Source organism: Chamaea fasciata, unplaced genomic scaffold, assembly GCF_029207755.1.
Source record: "Chamaea fasciata isolate MVZ Bird 193981 ecotype frontalis unplaced genomic scaffold, bChaFas1.0.hap1 SCAF_20, whole genome shotgun sequence".
Taxonomy (NCBI): domain Eukaryota; kingdom Metazoa; phylum Chordata; class Aves; order Passeriformes; family Sylviidae; genus Chamaea; species Chamaea fasciata.
Window position 1 is genome coordinate 7,470,003 of NW_027094105.1, and position 21,473 is coordinate 7,491,475.

A 21,473-nucleotide genomic window follows, 5' to 3' on the forward strand; every position below is an offset into this window, starting at 1 on the left:
GGCAGGGAGTAGCACAGTGGCATTGCTGTACTTCTGTGCCTTCCATCCAGTGACAGAAGAGTGCTGGGCAGAAGTGGCTGCACAGAGCTGCTTATTACTAACCTTGCAATAACTTTCCTGAATTACTAGTCCTGGGTAAATAACTCCTGTCTCTTTAACATACAGCCCAGCAGCTCAGCTCCACATGCTCTGGGATCTTGAAAGTTGGCTGGGCTGGGCTAGTTCTGGCTTTAGGCCTGGCTTGGTTTTGCAGATCTAAACTGGAAATAGCTTTTGATTTCCCCTTACTTAGGATGGGTTACAGTATGGGTAACACACTGTTACAGCCTTCCACATCTGCAGTGCCTCTTGCAGTGAAGGCAGGCAGGCTGAAGGAGGAAGAATCAAGACTTTTTGTGGTTCTGTTCTTTGCTGAGTGCTGGCTTGGTCTGGTGGCACTGTGGAGGCTGCCAAGACACCAGCTGTGGTAGCTGCTTGTTTTTGCCAGCCCTCATCCTCTTGTAAAGCCACAGGCTGCCTTCCCCAGCTAGACCCGAGTGTCCACAGTAACCTCTAATTCAGGTTTGCTGCTGTTCCATGTAAGATGCACGATGCAAGTCATAAGGCAAAGACCTGTAGGCCATTATTTATTCTGCTGCAACTGCTGTGAGCCATTCCTGACTTCAGGAAGGACTACTTGCTGCAGATAGGCTGATTGACAAAATCCTCTGAATTTGTCATACGGAAAACACAGTGGAGATGTTAAAATGTACCTAGCAACCAGCCACGACATAATAAACATATTCTTGTGATTTCTATTGAAGTTCAGTGCTCCCAAGCTGCAGCCAAATCACTGGTGGGAGCTCAGTTTGCAGGGACTGCTTAAAGTCTATTTGCAGCTTGGTAACATGTTGATTGAAAATACTCTGGAATTCCAGGTGCTTTAATTATTTAGGACTGATCAGGCTCCTGTTATCCATAGAAGTCTGCTCTTGGCTGTAGCACAAAGACTTTCTTTTGTCCCCTCACCGAGGTAGCTTCTGTATAAATTTCTTGTACCACAAGAAGGAAGTTGCAGCACACAAGCTGTACCTGTGAGAGAAAATCACACGTTGGCACCTTTCCAGGGTGGAGTGGACCAAGCCAAACCACCTGGCACGAGCTGTTCAGGTTAAAACTGGGCTTTGGAAGCTCCAGAGCAGCCCGGGGCAGGTCCCCCAGCAGGGCTGGTCCCTTACCAGGTGACGATGTACTGCATGTGCTCGTTCCGCAGGCTCACCCTGGTCTGGCCCCCGATGGGCCCCCCCGGGACTGTGCTTCCTGTGGGGACAACACAGCACCTTCAGTCCTCAGGCTGCACAGGGGGCAAGAGGGGAAGGTGGTGATTAATCTGGTGGATGGATACCCTGCTGTCCTTCAGGCAGTGCTGTTCCCAAGCTCACAAAATCCCAGAATGGTTTGGGTTGGAAGGGACCTTCAAGCTTATCTCATTCCACCCCCTGCCATGGGCAGGGACACCTTCCTCTAGATCAGGTTGCTCCAAGCCCCATGTAGCCTGGCTTTGGACACTTCAGGGATCCAGGGGCAGCCACAGCATTTCAGTGCACCCTGTGCCAGGGCCTCCCCACCCTCACAGGGAAGAATTCCTTCCCAATATCCCGTCTAACCCTGCCCTCTCGCAGTTTGAAGCCACTCCCCCCTGTCCAATCTTTGATGCTCCTGACAAAAGTCCTTCTCCAGCTCTCTTGCAGGCACCTGTCACCTTCAAAACAGTGGGCTGGCAGAGCACAGGAAGAGAACTGAGGGGAAAGGGAGGGAGAGGGATGTAAATTGGACAGGGGGCTGGGTTCCTGTGTGACTCACTGAAATCTGCATCGATGAAGATGGGCTCAGCACCAGTCACCCTGGCCATGGCCTCCAGGTCCCGGTAGTGCCAGCGGTTTTTTTCAATGTTATTTTCAGGCACAAAGGGTTTCCTTCTTTCTGTTAACCTCACCACCCCTGTGAGATCAATCTCATCTTCAATCTGAGGAGAAGTGCAGAAAGAAAAAAGGATTATTTCAAGAGTTCATATTCTGACACATCAAGTACTGTGAGGAAAATGTGGCACTTGAAGGGTCTGAGCATAAATGAAATGGTTGTTCCCTGCAGTGGGGCAGTGCTGTAACACAGCAGGGGAAAAAGCAGAACAAGAATGGCTCCATGTTTTCAAAACACATTATTTACTTAATAAAAAGGTGGGAAAGAAAGGTTTGTTGCCTTTGAAAAATGCAATGACTAATTAAGTCATTTCCCATGATGCTGGGCATAGCTCCTGCCTTTCTGGATTAGTGAGTGGTGCCTCTGGGTAACCAAGGGGCACAGAGTAACACCCCCCATTCCCTGGATCCCCCTTACCTGTCCTTTCTGCCTGGTCTCTGGTTTCAATTTCTTCCTGGGCACAAATCCTCGGTTGACTAAAATCGTGACCCTAGAGTTACATAAAGAAGTACTGCTCAGGAGTGAAAGGGAATTTATTCCTGCTGTTGCCTGGAATTAAAGACCAAAGAAAGAAGCAACCCACGTGTTCGCTGCCAGTTTTGCACATTATAAAGGAATTTAAAGACAACTTCAAATCGAGCCTCAGTGATGCCAGAGACTGAGAGATGCCTTTTAAGGCAGGCAGCGATCGATACAAACCCAACCACCAGGATTCAGCTTTTCCAAGGAGAAGTGAGTGCTCCCATGGAGCAGGACTCTGCTGAACTCACCCCAGCTCTGTGCAGTAGAAGGGGGTGACGACGTTGGCTCCGTTCTCGGGGTGGGACGTGATCCTCCCGGCCTCCCGCGCCTCCCGCTCGGGGTCCAGCAGGGAGCGGGGCAGGATGTAGAGCTCCTTGGAGTGGTCAAACCGCCCTCGGACCTTCACAGGCCTGTACTCCAACTCCTTCAGCTCCATGGGGCTGCATGGAACAAGAGGAAAACAGAATTGTGGCTGTGCCAGGCGAACTCAGTTGGGAGATTTTACTGCGGGATTCTCTCTTTTCCCTAATGGTTCGCTCTGGATGGAGCCTGTTGGCAAACAGAGGGAGAAGACAAAACAGCTCGTGCAATATGGCTTATTATATTTCAACTGCCTAGGAGAATCAAATAGAGATGATCAGGAGCATCCAGGGAGAAGTTCTGTTCCATAATACGTCCAACCTAGGTATCACAGAGCTGGTGGACTCACGGCATGTGCATCCAGCCATGGGAAGTGTTTCTTTCCCATCCCACACCATGAAATCCAACACCTGAGCCCTTCTGAGAGTTGTGCCAGGTGACCAAGTGACCTTAAAAATCTCTCTCACAGCTGTTCCACATGTGGGGCAGGGCCTGCTGTTGCTCCAAGACTCCCTGTTGCAGTAACAATTCCTTTGGCACACGACAGACACCCAAGTCCTCTTTCCCCGGTGGGATTAAAAATCCCACAGTCTCCAGAACAGAGATTCATCCTTTCCCATGCATTAGGAGTATCCCATAGGAAAGAACTGATTTATTCTTTTACTAAAAAAAAAAAAAAATCAAGATCTATTTCTAATTTCCATTGCATCCCTTCATTTTCATGCAGGTCAGTTCAGCACAAGCTCATTAGTGCATGGCCCATATCTAATATTCCCCGTCAGTGCTCTGTAGACAACAAACCATCCTTGTTTCCATACTCTAATGTCAGAGGGATGGGCTCTGCTGTGATTCTTGATGCCAGCTGTGCAATCAAATCTAATTTCCACTTGCGCCGCTGAACCTGGAAGTAAACAAACACAAAAGTAACTCCCGTAGGATAGAACAGAGCAATGTAACAACCCCAGCAAGCCTTAAAATCTTGGTCATCATTTTCTCATCAGACCTGGCCTAAATCAGGGTAACTGGAGATATGAAAATAGAGGCTACTGAATTTAATTTGAGGAAATACTTGTACTAAAATAAGAGTGTAAAAAAATACACTTCCTTTAAAGACTTACAAGTGGACACGTGGAAAGCAGAACTGTAAAATAACAGCAAATCTTTAACCTGCCTGTTGTCTGAACTAGATCAAACAGGTGGAAAAACTTGACAGTCGTCAAGTGCTGATTTTTTGAAAGAATTAAGTATTTATTTGTACCTGCCATGTGCCGAGGGCAAACGTGGTCAGAGGGACCAGGAGAAGGCCCCATTTCAGCAAGGTATCCTCTCCAGATGTGTCAGCAGCTGCTGTAGAATGTCGTGGTCTGCAGAACCTCAAACAAACATCTACAGAAAACCAGAACGGGGAATAGGATTCAGAGAAGAATGCCAAATTCCTGCAGGAAATATTACATCTTGGTATGAGGGTGAACACAGGGCAGAAGCCCAGATGAATATTTTCTTACCTTTAGTCTTTTGAACCAGACCAGAACCTCCTTTAGTTAGGGGATTTCCAAAAAATGTTCTTCTGATCAAGCACTGTGATGCCTGCACAGAATAAAAAAGATCCTTTGTAATGTCACTGCTTTATAAAACTTGTATTTAGGTGATATCGGTGAACTTGATGATTGCGTGAATTATTGTTTATCCATTGATTTAAGTCTCAAATGAGCCAGTGCCTGTGAAACGCTATGGGTCAGGCTATAATTTAAATGAAAAAAGGTAAAATTTCCGTTACGGAGCTGCCTATAGCACAGCAATGAACTTCCACCCACGCTATCGGCAAACACACAGCAGCCTAATCTATTCTTGACAGAAACAAGGGCCTACAGGGGACAGGATCGGGGGACAGGACCAAGGGATGGGGTGAGGGGAGGGGAAGAGGGAACAGGATGAAGAGATAGGATCAAGGGACTGGATCAGGATGAGGGGACTGGATCAGGGAACTGGATCAAAAGACAGGAGGGGGGACTGGATTAGGATGAGGGAACTGGACCAAGGGGACAGGAGAGGGGACAGGATGAGGGAACCTAATCAGGGGACAGGATAATGGGACAGGATCAGGGGACGGGATGAGGGGACGGAACCGAAAGGCAGGATCAGCGGCTTACCCGTCCCGGCCCCGCTGCCCCGAGCCTCGCCCGGCCCCGGGGCTCCCTCAGCAGCCCGAGGCCGGCCCGCAGCACCAGCGCGGCCATGGCAGCCCCGGCCCGGCCCCGGAACGGGAAACGCGGCCGGGCCCGGCCCCTCGCCATGGCGGCGCCGGGCCCGGGCGGCGGCGCGGCCGTGCCGGAGGTGCCCGAGGCGGAGCGGCTCTTCCTGAGGCAGCACCCGCTGCTCAGCCCCGCGGGGCCGGGCAAGGTGAGGCCGTGTGAGGGCTGGGGGGCACCCTGAGGGTCCTCAGGGGATGGGGCCGCCTCGCTGAGGGTCCGGGATGGGGCCGCGTGGTACCCGCTGGGCTCGGCCCCAGAGAGCTCCTGAGGTGTTCGTCCGGCGCTGGAAGGCGGCGGAGCAGAGCGCTGCTCCGTCCTGCCCTCCCCAGCCCCGGGATGGATACGGGAAGGGCGATTAGACATTGGAAGGGGCTGCCCAGGGAGGCGCTGGGGTCCCCGTGCCTGGGGAGCGACAGGACGCCGCACTCAGTGCCGTGCTGTGGTTGGCAAGGTGGGCGTCGGGCATAGGTTGGGCTCGATGGTCTCGGAGGTTCTTTCCAACCGAATTGACTCAGAGATTCAGTGGGGTAAACCCCTGGGTTTCCTGACCGTTAATGTTTTTTTTTTTCAGGTGAGGTGCAGGCTGACAGGACATGAGCTGCCCTGTCGCCTGTCGGAGCTGCAGGCTTACACCAGCGGCAAGAAGTACCAGCGGCTCATAAAGGCAGCCAGGGAGTTCGACTATGGCACGTTTGAGCCCCACATAGTGCCCAGCACAAAGAATTTGTAGGTATTCTCTCTCCTGTGCGTTGTGCTTTACACTTTGTTCAATCTCAGACATTGTTCTTTGGTTTTTATGGATTTGGGGAGACTGGGAAAGGTTTTAACAAGTATTTATCAACTGTGAGCAACTCGCAGTGCTTGTAAGTGAAAAGTTCTGAAGTCCTAGCACACTTTAACTCTTTCTGTGTGTGTCAGACACCAGCTGTTCTGCAAGCTCACCCTCAGACACATCAACAAGCTCCCAGAGCACGTCCTGCGTCACGTCCAGGGGAAGCGCTACCAGAAGGCCCTGGAAAGGTGTAAGTAGCTTTTCTGTAGCTGTACCAGGCAGCGTCTCTTTCCTGAGCTCTTGGGATTCCAGTGTATCTCTCTGAAGTGGGTGGGACAGCTTTGTTTAAATTGACAGCAGTGTGTTAATATGTGTCCTCCTCAGCAAGGGAGGAAGGTCTCAGATGTAGGGAGCAATTGGCTTCTAGCAAACACCTTGGAACATCCTTCCTTAAGAGGATCAGCTCTAAAACTCCCCCAGGGAGTGTGATTCACGTGTCCAGCACAATCTGTTAACATCTTCCCTGGTCCATAGTATTGCTGTAGATGATGTGGATGTCTGTTGGGAGCATGCTGTACTTTTGAGTTGCATTTCCTACAAGCCTGAGCTGGGAATGGGAAGACTCAGGGGCTGGGCAGCTGATCAGTGCTGCCTGATCCTCACTTTCAGATGAGGAATGCCAGAGGGAAGGAGTGGAGTACGTCCCTGCCTGCCTGAGAGGGAAGAAGCAGCGGGCACAGCACCCTGATGAGCGAACCAACGGGAGCAGGCAGCCTCACAGGAAAGAGGAGTTCTGGGAGCCAAAATCCAGCGAGGAGGATGGAGAGGAGACAGATGACAGCATGAGTGACCTGTACCCACGTGAGTGAGAACCTCGGTGTCATCCATGTCCTCAAGGGAATTGGGTGGTTAATTGTCTCCTGGGTTCTTTACGCTGCTGCTTGATGCTGTTGTGCCAGAGGCTCCTGACTTCATCCAGCTGGGAGTCCTTGGGTTTTGGAAAAGCTTACCACCACCAAGTAAGAAATAGTTCATGCTGAGTAATAACAAGTTGGATCATGGAGGGTGTGAGGGAAGGGATACAAGATCCACTTTTGGGATTTGCTGTTTCAGGGATCTCCACTTCCCTTGTTTCTCAGCAAGTCCTTGATAGAAGGTGATGAGGCCATTCTGCTCACTTAGATCTGAAGCTGCAAATCCATCTTGCTGCAGGAGCAGGGGTGTAACACATGGCACCACCTGTGCTGACATTCCCAGCATGGGAATAGACAGAGCACCAAGGCACATTTCCAATAAAACACCAGCACGTTAATTTCCCAAGTATTTCAGTAGTGACACGTGTATGCCTGGTGACTGGAAATGGCTTTAAAGCAAAGTCAGGGCAGGCAGAGGGAACTGATTTTGAGCTCAATTTTTTTCAGCTGCACTCTTCCCGGAAAAAAACCCATCAGCTGCACAGGCCACAAAGGGCAGCGATGACTTTGTGACAGACAGCGAAGACGACGGGGCCAAGCAGAACGGAGAGCACGGGGCAAGGAGGGACAGCAGCAGAGCAGCTGGCAAGAGAGGAAAGGTGGGAGTCATCCCACTGCCTGCAGCAGCACGGGGTGTGGGGATGGGATCCCATCCTGTAGGTGTTCCAGCTATTCCTGTCTGGGAGCCGGCAGAAGGTGCAAAGCTGTTCAGAATAGATTTTCCCCTGTGTGCCAGACAGGGACTTGCATCCCGAGGTGTGAATTCCTGCCAGGCAATATTTATCCTGCCTGGGGTAGTGAGGGATGTTCCTGCCTGTACAAACAGCTCATCTTGGGTAGGATCCTGCCCCACACACCATCTTAGAAGGAAAGCTGATGTGTGTCCTATGGGTTCTGTAATTGTTCTCCAAATACACAAAAAAATTGAACTGTTTTGCAGTCACAGAGTCCCTCTAGACCATTCTTCTCCCACTTTTGAGGCGCTGCCTTACTTTACTAATGTGTCAAACTAGAAAGTTAGGGCTGGATAAAGTTTGGGTTCACTGCTGCAGGGAGCCTGTCAGTTTGTAGCTAATGAAACCACCAGAAAGGGCTGCTGAGCTGCAGGATCCTGGCTCTGTGAGCAGACTTGAGCTCATTCTGGCTGTTGAAGGAGATCACACTCAGTTTCTGTTTAAGCTAAGGCAAGGCTTGATCTGGATGTTGGAAATAAGCTGATTAACTTTATTTTTCTCTACAGAAACAGACAGGCCCTTTAAAGAAGAAATTCAAGAGCCACCATCGAAAACCCAAAAACTTCAAGAAAGCAACCAATGGGAAATAAATTCAATGATAAACACCTGGCCTGAAGCCTGTTGTGTCACAATTCCACTGGAAGCACAGTATGAAGTGTCTGCCCATTCCAGTTAACTGTCACAGGTGTGGAGGGGAATAATGGGGTGGAAGTAGGTTGCATTCCAAGAGCTTCCAGCCAGCCCCACACCAAGGGAAGGGTGCTTGCTGCAGCCTTCAGCTCAGTTTTTTACAGAAAGGTGGTTTTTGTTAGGCAGGAATGCACAGCAGCTCAGTGCAGGAGCATCACCAGCCACACACGCCAAGTGGATACAAAGATGCCATCGTTTTATTTTGATTGTTTTCAAAAATCAAAACATTTTCAAACACAACTAAGGTACAAAATACAGCATAAAATGAGAATTTATACTTATTTCTTTTTTTTTTTTCCACATAGAAAGCAAAAATATATTCAGAATGAATTCCAGAACACTTTGCAGAGCCAATTGGTAGCTGACATCCTGCTTGTGAGAGCTTCTCAGCCATGGGGAGAGGTCACTGTATTTCTGGGAGATGCACAAGTACAGCAGTGTATGTAGGAAATCAGAATCTTCTGCATCAGGACTCACAGTTAATAAGTCTGCACGTTGTGCTGCCTAGAAGTATCTGATAATGCCCTCCACTTAACTGTGCCCCTGGAATACTGAAGCATTCCTGCTGCAGGGGACAGTTCCTTTTCTAGGGTCTTTTGTTGGAAAGGGGACTTGATTTTCACAGAGGAAACTGGTCAATATTTCAGACTAGTCTGTCATCCAGCTCCTTAGTTAGACAGGACACAAGGAAGTTGAGAAAGACAAGGGGCTACTTGCAGGAGTAGTTTCTGTCATTTATAAATACTATGAACATCAAGAGCAGTTCAGGTATCTGAGAGTGGCTGCCTTGATCTAGAACCGTTGTAAGAGCTGCAGTGAAGCAGTGAAAACCTGCTGTGCTGCAGACCTGTGACTCAAAGGACCAGTTTTTGTTTAGCCAGGAAGAGTCAGGCACATGGAACACTTGAGGTGAAGACTTCTCATGCAAAACTTCCTTGAAAAGAAAGCCATCAGTGACCTGACCTTAATGCTGAATTCCCCTCCCATCAGTCTGGACATAGGGGTTGGACTAGATGATTTCCAGAGGTCCCTTCCAACCCTAACTATTCTGGGATAGCAACTGGCTCCCTCCAGCAGCAGCACATCTTGCCCTTATAGAGGCTATTATCCCCTTAAGATGATGAAATCACTGGTTTAACTTTTTCAACAGTGCTCTTTTATTTTTCACTAGTTCTTTCAGCCCTGTTTTTGCTCCTAAAAGCAGCAACTGTTTAACTGAACTGTCCAGGTGAGTGTCCTCATCAGGAGACCCTGGGGAACAGCTCCCACTGGAGATGTTCAGCTGAATTCCTCCTTGAACAAGGAGCTGAGCATCTTCCTCAGGGGAGGCAGCAGAGCAAAGGATCAGTGTCATGGTAGGAAGTTGGTAGGGCTCCTGCTGTCTAGAACTCCACAATCTAGTGAAACAGGTTCACACCTAGATGACTAAGAGAGGACAAAACACCTCCCCTGAGCAGCACTAAGCACGGCCATGGCACAGAGGTCGTGGCACTGAGAAGCCAAACAGGGCCTTCCTCTCCTCACCCTCCTGAGCTCCCCCTGGGGAAGGTCCATCCCTGGCTGCTCCTCCACTGCCCAGGCTTTGCACTCGCATTCCTCAGCAATAACCGTTTGCAGAGTTGGGAATGGGGCTCACTTCCACATTTCCACAGCTCAGGGTGGTCTGAGGTGGCAGACGAGGGGCTGTCCTGGAGAGCTCAGCAGCTCTTCAGCCAGCTGGGACTTTGACAGCCAAGAGACTGACAGAAGAGAATGTAAGAAGCAAAGACTACAGATTAGGAGATTGACTGCTCTCATCTGGCAAGTACTGAGTGCACAGAAAAGGGGAGTTTCTGTAATTCTCAAGACATTTTCACCAACCACCTGCAATTCAAATATGAATTTGGGGCATACATGGATGGAAGCTGGTTAAGAGCAGAAAGGAGCTTTTATTATGGAACCTGCAGCACAACTTGGCTCCCTTCTTGGGAATTCAGAAGGGGCAACTTTTGGGGAAAGAGTGTAGAATGAGGAATTCTTTTGGCACAGAATTTTCACAGAATCTAACGTTCTGTCTCTTCAGGATTATCTCCCCCACTTCCATTAAATCTGATTAGCAATACAGGATTCATGATTAACAATACAGGATTCCCCCTTGTTCCCCTCAAGGGCAGAACTGGGACATGTTAGAAAATCCTCTCCCTTTTCTTACCCAGAAGGGTGTACAACTACTTCCAGGGTTTTCTTTTTGCTTTCTGTTCAGGAGCAGGAAAGACCCTTCCCTGTTAAACAAAAGGGAATTACAGGCCTCTGAGCAGCAAAATAACAGTGATTTTCTGGCTTTTGATGCTGCTTTCCACCTTGATAAGCAATGCTATAACCAGCAATGGAACTCCTTATGCACAAGACAGTTTTGATAAGGGCAAGAATGGGGATCCACTTTTTTAGTTATAGCTACAACCCAACACCACACTGAATGATCCAGCTGTATCTGCTCACCTTTCTGCAAATTTTAAGACATTGCTGACATTCCAGACAGCAACTGTTCTACTGCAATTCACTGAAGCATCAGCAAAATGCAGGCTCCTTGGGTTAGTTCCAAATCTAGGAAGTTAGAATAAGCCTAGGCAACATTCCTTGAAGAAATAGGATTTTATCTATTGTATTACTGGTGCCACAGTAAATCAAATTCAAAACACCTGTGCCTTTTATAGGAAGGGGGCATGTACGTGTAAAATGCTGGCAGTTTTTGTTGAATCCATAGAGAATCAGTTCTGGACTTAGTACAGTATGTCCCAAGAAGTGTTGCTATTCCTGTTACCACTCTTTTTTCTTCTCATCCATGGAGACTCCACCAGGACCCAGTGCAACCACGAGGAGGAGCCCTCCAATGACAGACATGGTCTGGAAGAAATCGTATTTGAGGAAGTCGTGCATGGGCTTGTAGGCTGGGATGGTCCAGAAGGCATTGAAGTAGATGTTGATGCCAAACAGCCAGATGACCAGAGTCAAGGCAGCCAGCTTAGTCTTGAAGCCAATTGCCACCAAGATAATCAGGGCTGTGCCCACAATGTTCTGCAGAACCTGCAAGGAAAAAAGCCATGAAAGAAAGCCATTTACTTACACAGCTCTTAAATAGATACACCAGTATCAGACCAGAGCTTGGATAAGTTCAATTGTCATGGTACAGATAACCTAATAACTTTTTCTAAAGTATTAATTTTACTCATAGCTGTCAATAAGCACTGAACAGATCTGCTCAAGTCATACTTTCATGCTGGGATACTTACATAAAAGAAGTTCATATCGAAGTGTAGCAGTGTCATGAACATAAGGACGAGCAGCACGCGCCCCCCCAGCTGCATGTACTGCTTTGGGGAGCTCTCCCTCATGGTGGGGACACCAGCAAACATGCTCTTCCCCTCCGAGCGAGACTCAGCCAGGAGCAGCAGCAAGCCTCCCCCAAGGGCAAGATTCCTAGACAAAGAGGGGAAAAAGGGAAAAAAAAAAAAAAAAGGCAGTTTAGTACAGCTTGCATTGATCTATATTTGTAAAGTCTTATCTGACAACTCCAGGAAGGATCTATGTGAGAGTGAGGAGTGACTTGCTCTGCACCGTGGGATGTGTTGGTCTGTGTTAGACTTCCCAGCTCCAGCAGCTCTAAGCACGCCAATGAGCACAGCCTGCCAGGGAAGTCCAGCACCCACCACTCAGGCACAGTTACTTCAGTGGCTGTTACAACACAAATTTAGTTGTGTTAAAGTTATTCTGTACCTCAGGTTTAGCCATATATGCCAAACTAGTTCAGAGGTTGCTTTGAGAAAACAGAGCAGCAGCACTGCTGGAAAGTTACACATTGACAGGGCTGTAGTAAGCCCAGAGGGTAGCTCTTGTGCTGGCCTCCCCTCAGAGAGGTGGAAAGGCAATGGCCAGCCATCACTCAGGGCAGGAAAGCTCATGTTTATAATCTTGTCTTATCCTTAGGGAAGGTGTTAAGAGGTTTAAAATCCCACAAACCACTCCAGTGACCGCACGCTGTAGTTATCTCAGAAAATGGCTTCAGTCATACAGAAGCAGAGTTGCTATTTATGCCATTTAGGAAATAAAAGCAACTCTGAGCAAGTGTCGACAGCTGATTGAGCTCTCAGCCAGGTTAGCAGCAGAAGCATTTGGATTCTAGTGGGTTAGGACTAGTCTTTCCCTTCCTGAGCCTGCTGTCTACAGTTTAACACAGACTCTCCTGATTCTTCAAGAGCTGTTATTTCTTCTTTATTGTAAATGCATCACTTCTAAAATCTTCCCAGTAAATACTATGTACAAATGTCATTTCCTCTGCCACCAAGTGTCAGTTTTCATTCTGTTTCCACAAAAAGTTCCAGAAGCAGGCATACCTCATCAAGAACTTCAGGTCCCATAGAATGCTGTATGCAATAGTCTAGGCAAAGAATAAAACAGGTTAAAACACCATATAAATGACACTGAAGTTCTGAATTTCTGTTACAATCTCAAGCCTGTATCACCACAGGAGAATTTGATTATAAATACAATATAGTGAGGAAAACAAGGTAATTACATCAGTGTGGTCCAGTGAGTCTGCGTGACACAGGGAAGAGAAGCCAGAATTTGATTTGAGCTTTAGGCCTCCCAAAATTCCCTGGTTTTGTAGGGGAAGGATGCTACTAGCTTGGATCCTTTGTGATGCGAACACAGCTGAAGGCCAAAGCAACTGCAAGATCCACATTTGGCTCATTAACTGACATCCAGGTAAATTGCCAGTTACTTCTGCTAAATTGGTCAAGGTCAAGTATTGAATGAATGTCTCCAAGCTGACTAATTGCAATTACATCTATTGGGCACATCAGGAGAACTGAAGCAGCAAAATAGTTCAATGCCATCAAGGACTGGCACTAAGCCAGGGTGGAGAAAAATTCCAGGGTTGCAAGTTATATTTAAACATGTTGGGAGTACTGGGGCCAAGAGAGATTTGAAAGGTACCGTCTAGAAGGGATGAAGATTTAAGCCTCCTACCTGTAATGCTATAATTCCAAACAGTCCAAAGCAGGCATATTGCACAAAGTTCCTACTCAGCACCAGGATACAGCCACCTGAGTTGGAGAAATTGAACACAGTTACACTTGGAAAAGCTGCTGCAGAAATGCTTTTTCTTTTGTGAGGTAGCTGTTAGAGCCATCATGCTGTACTCCTTGAAAGCATAAACCCCAAAACCTTTCTCCACTCTTCCATAAGAAAGCAGTGACAGCCCCAAGTCACTCTGACATGAGGACAGGCAACTGCATTAAATTAAGGTGACCCTCTATGCAAAAATAGTGAGGGCAAAAAATCTATATCCAGACACATGATAAGAAATTGGCAGTCAGGAACAGTAAATCAGGAACATAATATAAACAGAAGAGAATTTTTCTTCTCCCCATTTCTGACAGCCTGAGCCCACCCAGTACACACATAGCAATGCACTCCTTCTGGGATTATTTTGATTCCTGGGCTTTGGAAAAATTTCTGACACAAGCACCTCACTCAGGCTTAAATGCACCCTCTCCAGGGTAAGAATTTGCCTTGGAGGTGAATGCACATAAAAACAGGAGGCTGAGAAAGTCTCAACATTGCCCCATTTAAGAGAACAGGAGTATTTAATTTAGAGAACTCTGGGTGTGGCTTGTATTTATGGATGCATGTACAGAACTGAAACCAGATTATCCTGATGGATTCTTGGCATCTCTGACTCAGAGGCAGCGTGTCACAAGAAACTCTCTACAGCTGCTTCCAGGAAAGGCTGAAGCAGGTCAATTCGGAGTTCTTTTCATTCAGCCCATGTAGTACTATCAGTCCTGAGCTGTCAGGGGCTATTAGGAAATCAGTGAGGCATCCCACACTGCCAGGATTCACAGGGCTGCACCCGAACACCCTAGAGGCACTTACTCAGCTGCCCAAAGAGGTTTAGGAACACGAAGATGGAGGCCAGGAAGTATCCACAGTTCCACGTGCCATCGATGTAGTCCCTCTGTTCACTCCACTGGAACCACATGCGGATGCCATCCTCCAGGAAGGTGCTGATGAGGCACAGCCGGGCCACGTGGGGCAGGTACTGCTTGGTCACCCTCAGGAACTGCACACAGGGCACACAGGGCATTAGCAGGGAAAAGGGCACTGCAGGGACAACACAGCCCTGCTCTCTGCAGGCTGAGACCAGCAGTTCTCATCACTCAGGGTCACCAACATCCAGACAGAAAGTGGGACTTGGGTTTAATGAAATGCTTCTTCACCCGCTGGGAGCAGCAGGGAAACCTGCTGTCATTCTCCACTGGACTAGGACTTGGGAAAAAGCAGAATCCAGCAGCACATTTCTGTGTAACAGGAACTGTGCTTTGATGGAGTTCTCGCTAATGAAGGCCGACCTTGGTTTTAGTTTCTCTATCTCAGGGTTTCATGTTACAGCTCAAATATCAGATAGCCCGGAGCTGAAAGGGCAAACCTGCTCCCACCCCTTTGCTCAGGCACTCACCACCCTGGAACAACCCTAATTCAGGGCCCCAGCCTGATAGAAGACAAGTTCTGTACAAATTAAAAAACATTACTAAAGGTTTTGCCAAGCTCATTCCCTCCAAAAGCTCAGTGCAAACAAAGCACATGTACTGGAGCAGCAGCAGATCTCAGCCTTACATCACCACTGCATGGAACTGCACCCTCTATCCTCCAGGCAGGTTTTTACTCCCATTAAAAGGAGCATCCTGTGCAGAAAGGAAACAGACGTTTGTAGCCACAGATCAGTGCAGTGGCTAAAAGGAAATGATATCATCATGCAACAGATGCTGAGCTCTAGTTTTTGGGAGTGGAAGATGTATCTGGGCCCCCTTCATCTTGCAGGCTCCTTGATCAGTTTGCTCTGCAGTTACAATAATTAAAGGAACAAATATAAAATTGCCAAACCAAGTCTAGAGGGTCGTGTTCTGTAGGGAAAGCCTGCTGCCTCTGGGTTAGGACAAGTGTTTAATTGTCAACCCATTTCCTAGGCAGCACTGGTTATTACTTAATTGAGACTTCCACCAGGAAGGAGACAAAAGCCATTTCTGACAGTTTATACCTGCCAGCAGCAATCAGTCAATACTAAAGGCTGTGCAAATGTAAAGCTTAGCTTACTGTGCAACTACAGATTGTCACAAGAAAAAAAAAAAAATCAGCAAACATCCTTAATAGTCAATTAAATAGTTAATATTGGAACAAACTGCACGGCTGTATTGCCTGTATCCAGAGTCTAAGGGTCAAAATTCACCTTAATCAAGTGCATTTTAAGTACAGCTGTACTCTGCCTCCAGGCTGCCACTTCAGGCTTTTTTAAGCCATGTCAACAGTTGGATGAATGAGTCAGAAGAGAATTTCTGATCTTTGTCACTCACTGAATGAGACACACATCTTGGTTTACAGCTTTCCTCCCTCCTGGGTTTCACTGTGAGGTCGAGGAAACTTGCTGAGGAATACTAAGAATAAAGTTCTTACAAACCAGAAGTCATTTGTAAGATACAGAGCAAGAGCTTTGGTCTAGAAAGAAATGAAAGGCAATTTCTGGGAATCTGTAAGGAAAGGATAAAAACAGTGCTGTGGAAAGGCTGAAAAAAATCATCAGATAGTAGAGAACATCTTCCTCCACACCTCATCTTTGCTGTTTTGAAGCGGGAGCTGATCTCATTTTCCCCTTCCCTGGAACCATGAACAGCACAGGTGAAGGCTCCAAGAAGACACTGAACATTTTACCTGATCTCCTGGCACACAGAGGGAATTTAACCCTGGCCATGAAACACGACTGCACACACCCAATGGGCTCCAGACAAGTTAGAGAGGCCGCAGCTCCAGTGCTAAGCAACCTCATGGCACACACACCATCATCCCTGGGCACCCACAGCTCCTGGGGCTGCCCTCAAACTGAACCCCCTGCACACAGCCAGCTCAAATAAACTTCACAAACAGCCTGTGGGAACGAAAACCCAAGCCAAAGGAACCAGGAGATCCAGAGAGAAAGGAAGGGAACGAGTACACCACAACTACAGGAAGAGAATGGAACAGGCACCAAGCGATTTTACAATTAGAGGATCTGGGTGTTAATCATTCAAGCAATTTAACTAAAGATGGAATAAATGACAAGAAATAGGAGAGTTCCAGCAGTGGGACTCAGTGAATAGCAGCAGTCACCCTGGGTTTGGCCCTGCACAGCACCAGCACTGTGGGGCTCAGAAGCGGCACCCGAGCCCACTTCCTTTAAGATTGACACAGATAAAGTGGCACGCACGGGAAAATTCTGATATCTGCAGCTAAGAAATGCGACCTGAAACACACCCTGCACTGAGCACAACACAACCAAACCCAAACTGCTGGCCCTGACGGAGGTGGCAGCATTAAACTCACGACATCAAATAACTGCAAGGACTTTTTCGGCTCTGGGCTTTGCATCAAATGCTCTCCACATGTCCTGTCTCCTTGGGAGAGGTGAACCATCGTGAGAAAAGACAAGAAAATGCTAAATAAAAATATTTTAAAGAAGAACAGCTGGTTCTGTGTTGGCAGCCAAGTCACTGACATATGCCAGAGGGCCTTTGTGTTGCCACTTCCCCCTCTAATGGGATTAGAAAAGCAAAGATAGATTTAAATGCTCCTTTAAGTTTAACAACCAAAGATGCACAAGAAGATCCAGGGATCCCTTAATCAAATCTCTGCTCAATCCCGTTTTTCTAGAGGACTGAAATTTTTAAACTCATAAAGGCCTGACCAAAAGAGAGGCAGTAAAGTGACTCATTTTAACCCCACCTCCAACAGTTTCAAATTTGCTGGAAGTCCACTCTGCTTTGATAAAAGCACATATACCATGGTACAATCACAGGTATTTTAAGTCCAAGAAATGGGCATGAGTTGGCAATTTTTACAGGTGTGTTCTGTGCAAGCACAAAGCCTTTTCCTGTGTATTCTTGGATCAGGAAAGTTGTGATTATGGTGAGGAACAGCACACTGCTCATCTATACAGAAACCCTCCTGAGCTGCACGCCATTATTAGCCTAGAGCTTCTAATAAGGCACATCCCAAATATCTTGGATATTTTAAAGGGATTGCTTAGTTCTGGGAAAACAAATTCCTCCAGCAGCCTGGGACACCACTGATCTTTCCTAGAAGGGGGTGCTCAATCAATGGCACAGAGAAAAATCACTTTCTTTCACCAGCTTGGACACATTCACCTAAAGAGATCCCACCCCAAAATCACAGGGACAGCAAAATCCCATCACATTCATTACCCAATGCCTACAAAGTACTGTAAAAACTGGGAACAGGCTTTCCCATTTATTTCCAAAGGCAGGAAAAGGGCTCTGACCCACTAGAGCATTGCCAGCAATATTAATCAGGTTTTTAATTGCAGGAAGATTTCTAATGCTTTCCTTTGTGAAGTGTGCTTTATACCAATTCCCTTTTCCAAAAGCCTATTTATTAATGAAACCTCTAAAATGGTACTTTTAGCAATTAATTACATTTTACTATCATTTTTCATGGGAAAAGTTTTCCCCAGCCTACCCAGAACAGGACGCTTGGCTTATAATGATAAACAATCAGTGCACTGCCATGATAAAGTTCTATAGAACATTCCCAAATTCAGATTTTTTAAATCTAACTGACAAAGTTCAGACTGACAATGAAATGCTTTCTCCTCCCTTCCATTTTCAGCAAAATAGGATATTAGGGACAAGAAATAATGGGTTCAAACTGAAAGAAGGGAAATGTAAGCTAGAAATTAGGGAGAAATTCCTCCCTGGGAGGGTGGGGAGGCCCTGGCACAGGGTGCCCAGAAGAGCTGTGGCTGCTCCATCCCTGGAAGTGTCCAAGGGCAGGTTGGGCAGGGCTTGGAGCAACCTGGGAGAGTGGAAAGTCCCTCTTCCAACCCAAATGGTTCTGTGATTCTATATCAGAATTATCTGGACAACATACATCAGCATTTATCTCAGAGGATTAAATAAATTCCCCCAGTCTGGCTCTCCCTTGCAGCTCTCTCACTGCTCAATAGTCTCCTCACATTTTTGTCCACAAATCCTTTTTTTTGAACAGCAGAAATACCAAGCACCCACATTCCTAAGGATTTATTCCTAAAGATTATTACAGACACTAAGAAAGTTGCCTGAGATCTGCTCCCTCTTAGGAAGGGATTACAAAGGAGAGACAATCCCAAACACTCCTTGCAGGCACCAGATACAGCTATTTTCAGTACTTGGTGGCTGCACTGAAGGGGTTTGCAAGTAATATTTTAACAAAAAATCACTAAAAATGAGCTTTATTTCTAAGTATGCAAATTACTGAATTAATAACAGTGAGCTGGTGTTAGTGTCCCCTCCACTGCAATTCCTTACAGCTCAGAGCAGCCTGTTACCAGCAATCTCACCCCCAGTATTGCTCCTCACTCGACCTAAACGTGGAGATAACTGAACCAAGTGAAAAAAACCCCAAATCCTCAATTTCTTCTCCTGCCAGTTCAGCTCCCCAGTTCAACGACAAAAGTGCTGGTGAGAGAGAAAAGGGGAATGTAGCCTTGGGAGAAGTAGGACAAGCCCTTTCACTGACAACTGGCTGCCTGGCAAGCTTAGCTGCCTGTAAGACAGGGCACTAGTTCACCTCTGGATTAAGAGCCACTCATTACTGCTGAGTATCTTGGCATCTAGGGCATAATTTGCTAATTCAGAGGGAAATTACAGTATCTGAGGAAAGTTAAGCTTTACTGCTTGAATTTAAGGAACAGATTATTCTTGCTTTTTGTAAGAGACATTCAGGATTTCTTGATAAGACATGGAATTAGCTCTAACATTCTCCCACAGGGGTTTTATGCTACAGAAATTAAGGCTCATTATGTGTTGAGCACTAGCACAGAGAATGGTAAAAGGCAAGAACATCACTGAGAATGCATTCAGCTCCCAGAACAGCCATTGTCCAGCTTCCATCAGGGGAGTTTCAACACTATTCCAGTCCAAACACTCCAAGTAGTTTTTTTTTTAAATCCAGGATGAACTAACAGCTCCTCTAATGCCAAGTGTTAACTCCACAATATATACCAAAGGTTAGTGTTCAGCAAGTCACTCCTACATTGGCGTGACACTGAGCTTTGGCAGCACTGAAAGGTCCTGACTGAGCTACCAGGCAGAATTACCATAGCAGTTATTACTCAGAACACCAAAAAAATTCTCTTGCAATCTGATGGTAAGAGCAGCAAAACTCTAAATTCTGCAGCTTAAGGCAAAGCTCGTCTTTAAACAGGATGTGGCCGAACACAAGTAAATTTGTGCCATTTAAAGCTCACTCCAGGAGAAGGCAAAACTACATCTAAGCTGGACAAAAGAGCTTTCAACAGAGTGAAAAAAGGGGTGTTGAGGACATCTAGAAATAACCCCAGAGGAATAAATAGAGAGGTGTTATAAAAAGGTCAGGACAAGCGTTGCAAATTTTGGCAAGTAACGTGAACACTGCAGTGATGGTTTACTTTCTCCTCTGAAAGGACCAAGAGGACAAGGTAAACAGAGAATGACCAAGATAATCCAGATCTCCCTTAAACTGAGTATTCCACACATCACAAGAAGCTGTGTCTCTAAACTGAGCCTCCCTTCTTCCATCTGGGGGTGGGGAGGAAGTGCAGAACAGGTTTTCCCAGTGAAATCAGTGAAAGACACCGAGGCAGCACAGCCCCCTCAGAGCCGTGACGTGTTTTTGTGCACCACACAACTCACACAAAATCACAGCGGTTGTAGAACCGGGCAGAATCAGATTTTCCAGTCAATTTGCTGAATGTGATTACTTGCTGCCTCTCATTGTCGATTAGATGAATCACCATGACTGTGAAGATCTTTGCAACACCATCCCCAGCAGAGCAACTACTTACACTCAAAATATTCCTGTTGTCAGACATTGTAAGAGATCACAAACTTCTATTTAACAGAGAAATCACTCGGGCCTCCACTGAAATAAACGTAAGAAGGTTTACAAGACAACATCAGCTTGTTTGCTTTCGTTTTGCCCCAGTCCTGAGCACAGCACCACGGTGCTAACCAGCCTTTTCCAGTTTGGGCTTCCAGATGTGGGTCGGGGTTTCATGAAACCACACAAAGGTTTGGGCTGGAAAGACCCTAAAGCTCATCTTGTTCCAAACCCCTACCACAGGCAGGGACACCTTCCACTGTCCCAGGTTGCTCCAAGCCCCATCCAACCTGGCCTTGGACACTTCCAGGGATGGAGGAGCCACAGCTTCTCTGGGCACCCTGTGCCAAGGCCTCCCGACCCTCCTAGAGAGGAGATTCTCCCTAATATCCCATCTAACCCTGCCAGGCTGGACAACTCTCCCGTCCCTGCCAGCTCACACGGGTTCCCCACACCCCTCTGTGGCCTCTTCACCAGCCGGGACGGCTCCTGCTCTCCTTCCACTCAATCCCCCCTGAGCGCAGCCCTGTCCCCAAGGAGAACTCGGGGGCTCATTCCAGAGCAGGGGAGGCCGCTGGGCCTGAGCCGGGCCCGGGGTGCCCCTCGGAGGAAACTTGGAGGAAAGATGGAAACATGCTACTTCCAGAAGCAGGGAGTGAGAAGGTAAAGCAGAACGGCTACAAATCGAAAGAGAGGAAACTCAGGGTGGATATTGGGAAAAAATTCCTCCCTGTGAGGGTGGGGAGGCCCTGGCACAGGGTGCCCGGGGAAGCTGTGGTTGCTCCATCGCTGGAAGTGTCCAAGGCCAGGCTGGACGGGGCTGGGAGCACCCTGGGACAGTGGACAGTGTCCCTGCCCACCGCAGAGATTGAACATGACGATCTTTAGGAACCCTTCCAGCCCAAACCACTCCACGACTCTACAATCCCATAACCCCACCGCCCCGCCACAGCGCGGCCCCGAGGCGGCAGCGACCCCGCCGCCATCCCGGCCTGCCTCAGCCGGGCCCCTCAGCGTGGCCCCGCCGCACAAAGCCCGCCGGGCGGGCGCGGGGGAAGGAGGGGGGAAGGCAGGCGGGCACCCACCTGATCGACGAAGTCCTCGGCGGTGTTCATAATGTCGTTGTGGCCCATGGCGGGGCCCGGGCTGGCTCAGGGCGGGCGGGGCGCTGGCGGGGCCGGGCCGCGCTCGGTGCAGGCGCTGCCACGTCGGACGGGCCGGGCCTTGAAGGCGCCGCCGCGCCGGCGCGCGGGGGGCGGGGCCTCCCCACCGGGACACGCCCCGG

The 21,473-nt window shown here is 47.9% G+C and overlaps 3 protein-coding genes across 5 annotated transcripts; 1 reads left to right on the forward strand and 2 right to left on the reverse strand.

Annotated features, from left to right (window-relative positions):
* Positions 1–60: 60 nt before the first annotated feature.
* Positions 61–5,150, reverse strand: SURF1 (SURF1 cytochrome c oxidase assembly factor). The gene is made up of 9 exons (XM_066201437.1): positions 4,992–5,150; positions 4,347–4,428; positions 4,100–4,227; positions 3,660–3,742; positions 2,730–2,921; positions 2,377–2,449; positions 1,843–2,005; positions 1,218–1,299; positions 61–1,071 (listed from the first exon to the last, which is right to left on the reverse strand). Exons 1-9 carry the CDS (start codon positions 5,133–5,135, stop codon positions 1,005–1,007), a joined length of 1,014 nt encoding a protein of 337 aa, XP_066057534.1. The 5' UTR covers positions 5,136–5,150; the 3' UTR covers positions 61–1,004.
* On the forward strand, positions 5,134–8,163 carry SURF2 (surfeit 2). The gene is made up of 6 exons (XM_066201576.1): positions 5,134–5,241; positions 5,665–5,819; positions 6,012–6,115; positions 6,535–6,726; positions 7,287–7,438; positions 8,080–8,163. The coding sequence occupies exons 1-6, from the start codon at positions 5,134–5,136 to the stop codon at positions 8,161–8,163; spliced, it is 795 nt and encodes a 264-aa protein (XP_066057673.1).
* Positions 8,164–8,438: 275 nt separating this feature from the next.
* On the reverse strand, positions 8,439–21,394 carry SURF4 (surfeit 4). 3 transcript variants are annotated; one of them, XM_066201439.1, is made up of 7 exons: positions 21,274–21,364; positions 20,154–20,230; positions 14,180–14,366; positions 13,271–13,347; positions 12,634–12,677; positions 11,533–11,719; positions 8,439–11,326 (listed from the first exon to the last, which is right to left on the reverse strand). In XM_066201439.1, the coding sequence occupies exons 2-7, from the start codon at positions 20,178–20,180 to the stop codon at positions 11,060–11,062; spliced, it is 789 nt and encodes a 262-aa protein (XP_066057536.1). In that variant the 5' UTR covers positions 20,181–20,230; positions 21,274–21,364; the 3' UTR covers positions 8,439–11,059. The 3 variants fall into 3 exon arrangements, with proteins under 3 accessions (XP_066057536.1, XP_066057535.1, XP_066057537.1); XM_066201438.1 differs by lacking the exon at positions 20,154–20,230 and having other exon boundaries at positions 21,274–21,394; XM_066201440.1 differs by lacking the exons at positions 20,154–20,230; positions 21,274–21,364 and adding an exon at positions 20,002–20,085.
* Positions 21,395–21,473: the final 79 nt, after the last annotated feature.

Excerpts from the sequence above, each read along its gene's own strand:
- SURF2 (XM_066201576.1), top strand. The coding sequence starts at position 5,134 with ATGGCGGCGCCGGGCCCGGGCGGCGGCGCGGCCGTGCCGGAGGTGCCC. Across the intron at positions 5,242-5,664 it reads GCCCCGCGGGGCCGGGCAAG|GTGAGGTGCAGGCTGACAGG; the intron begins GTGAGGCCGTGT and ends TTTTTTTTTCAG. Across the intron at positions 6,116-6,534 it reads CCAGAAGGCCCTGGAAAGGT|ATGAGGAATGCCAGAGGGAA; the intron begins GTAAGTAGCTTT and ends CCTCACTTTCAG.
- SURF1 (XM_066201437.1), bottom strand. The coding sequence starts at position 5,135 with ATGGCGAGGGGCCGGGCCCGGCCGCGTTTCCCGTTCCGGGGCCGGGCC. Across the intron at positions 4,228-4,346 it reads TCTGGTTCAAAAGACTAAAG|ATGTTTGTTTGAGGTTCTGC; the intron begins GTAAGAAAATAT and ends GGTTTTCTGTAG. Across the intron at positions 2,006-2,376 it reads AGACCAGGCAGAAAGGACAG|ATTGAAGATGAGATTGATCT; the intron begins GTAAGGGGGATC and ends ACTTCTCCTCAG.
- SURF4 (XM_066201438.1), bottom strand. The coding sequence starts at position 21,321 with ATGGGCCACAACGACATTATGAACACCGCCGAGGACTTCGTCGATCAG. Across the intron at positions 14,367-21,273 it reads CCGAGGACTTCGTCGATCAG|TTCCTGAGGGTGACCAAGCA; the intron begins GTGGGTGCCCGC and ends CCCTGTGTGCAG. Across the intron at positions 11,720-12,633 it reads GACCTGAAGTTCTTGATGAG|GAATCTTGCCCTTGGGGGAG; the intron begins GTATGCCTGCTT and ends CTCTTTGTCTAG.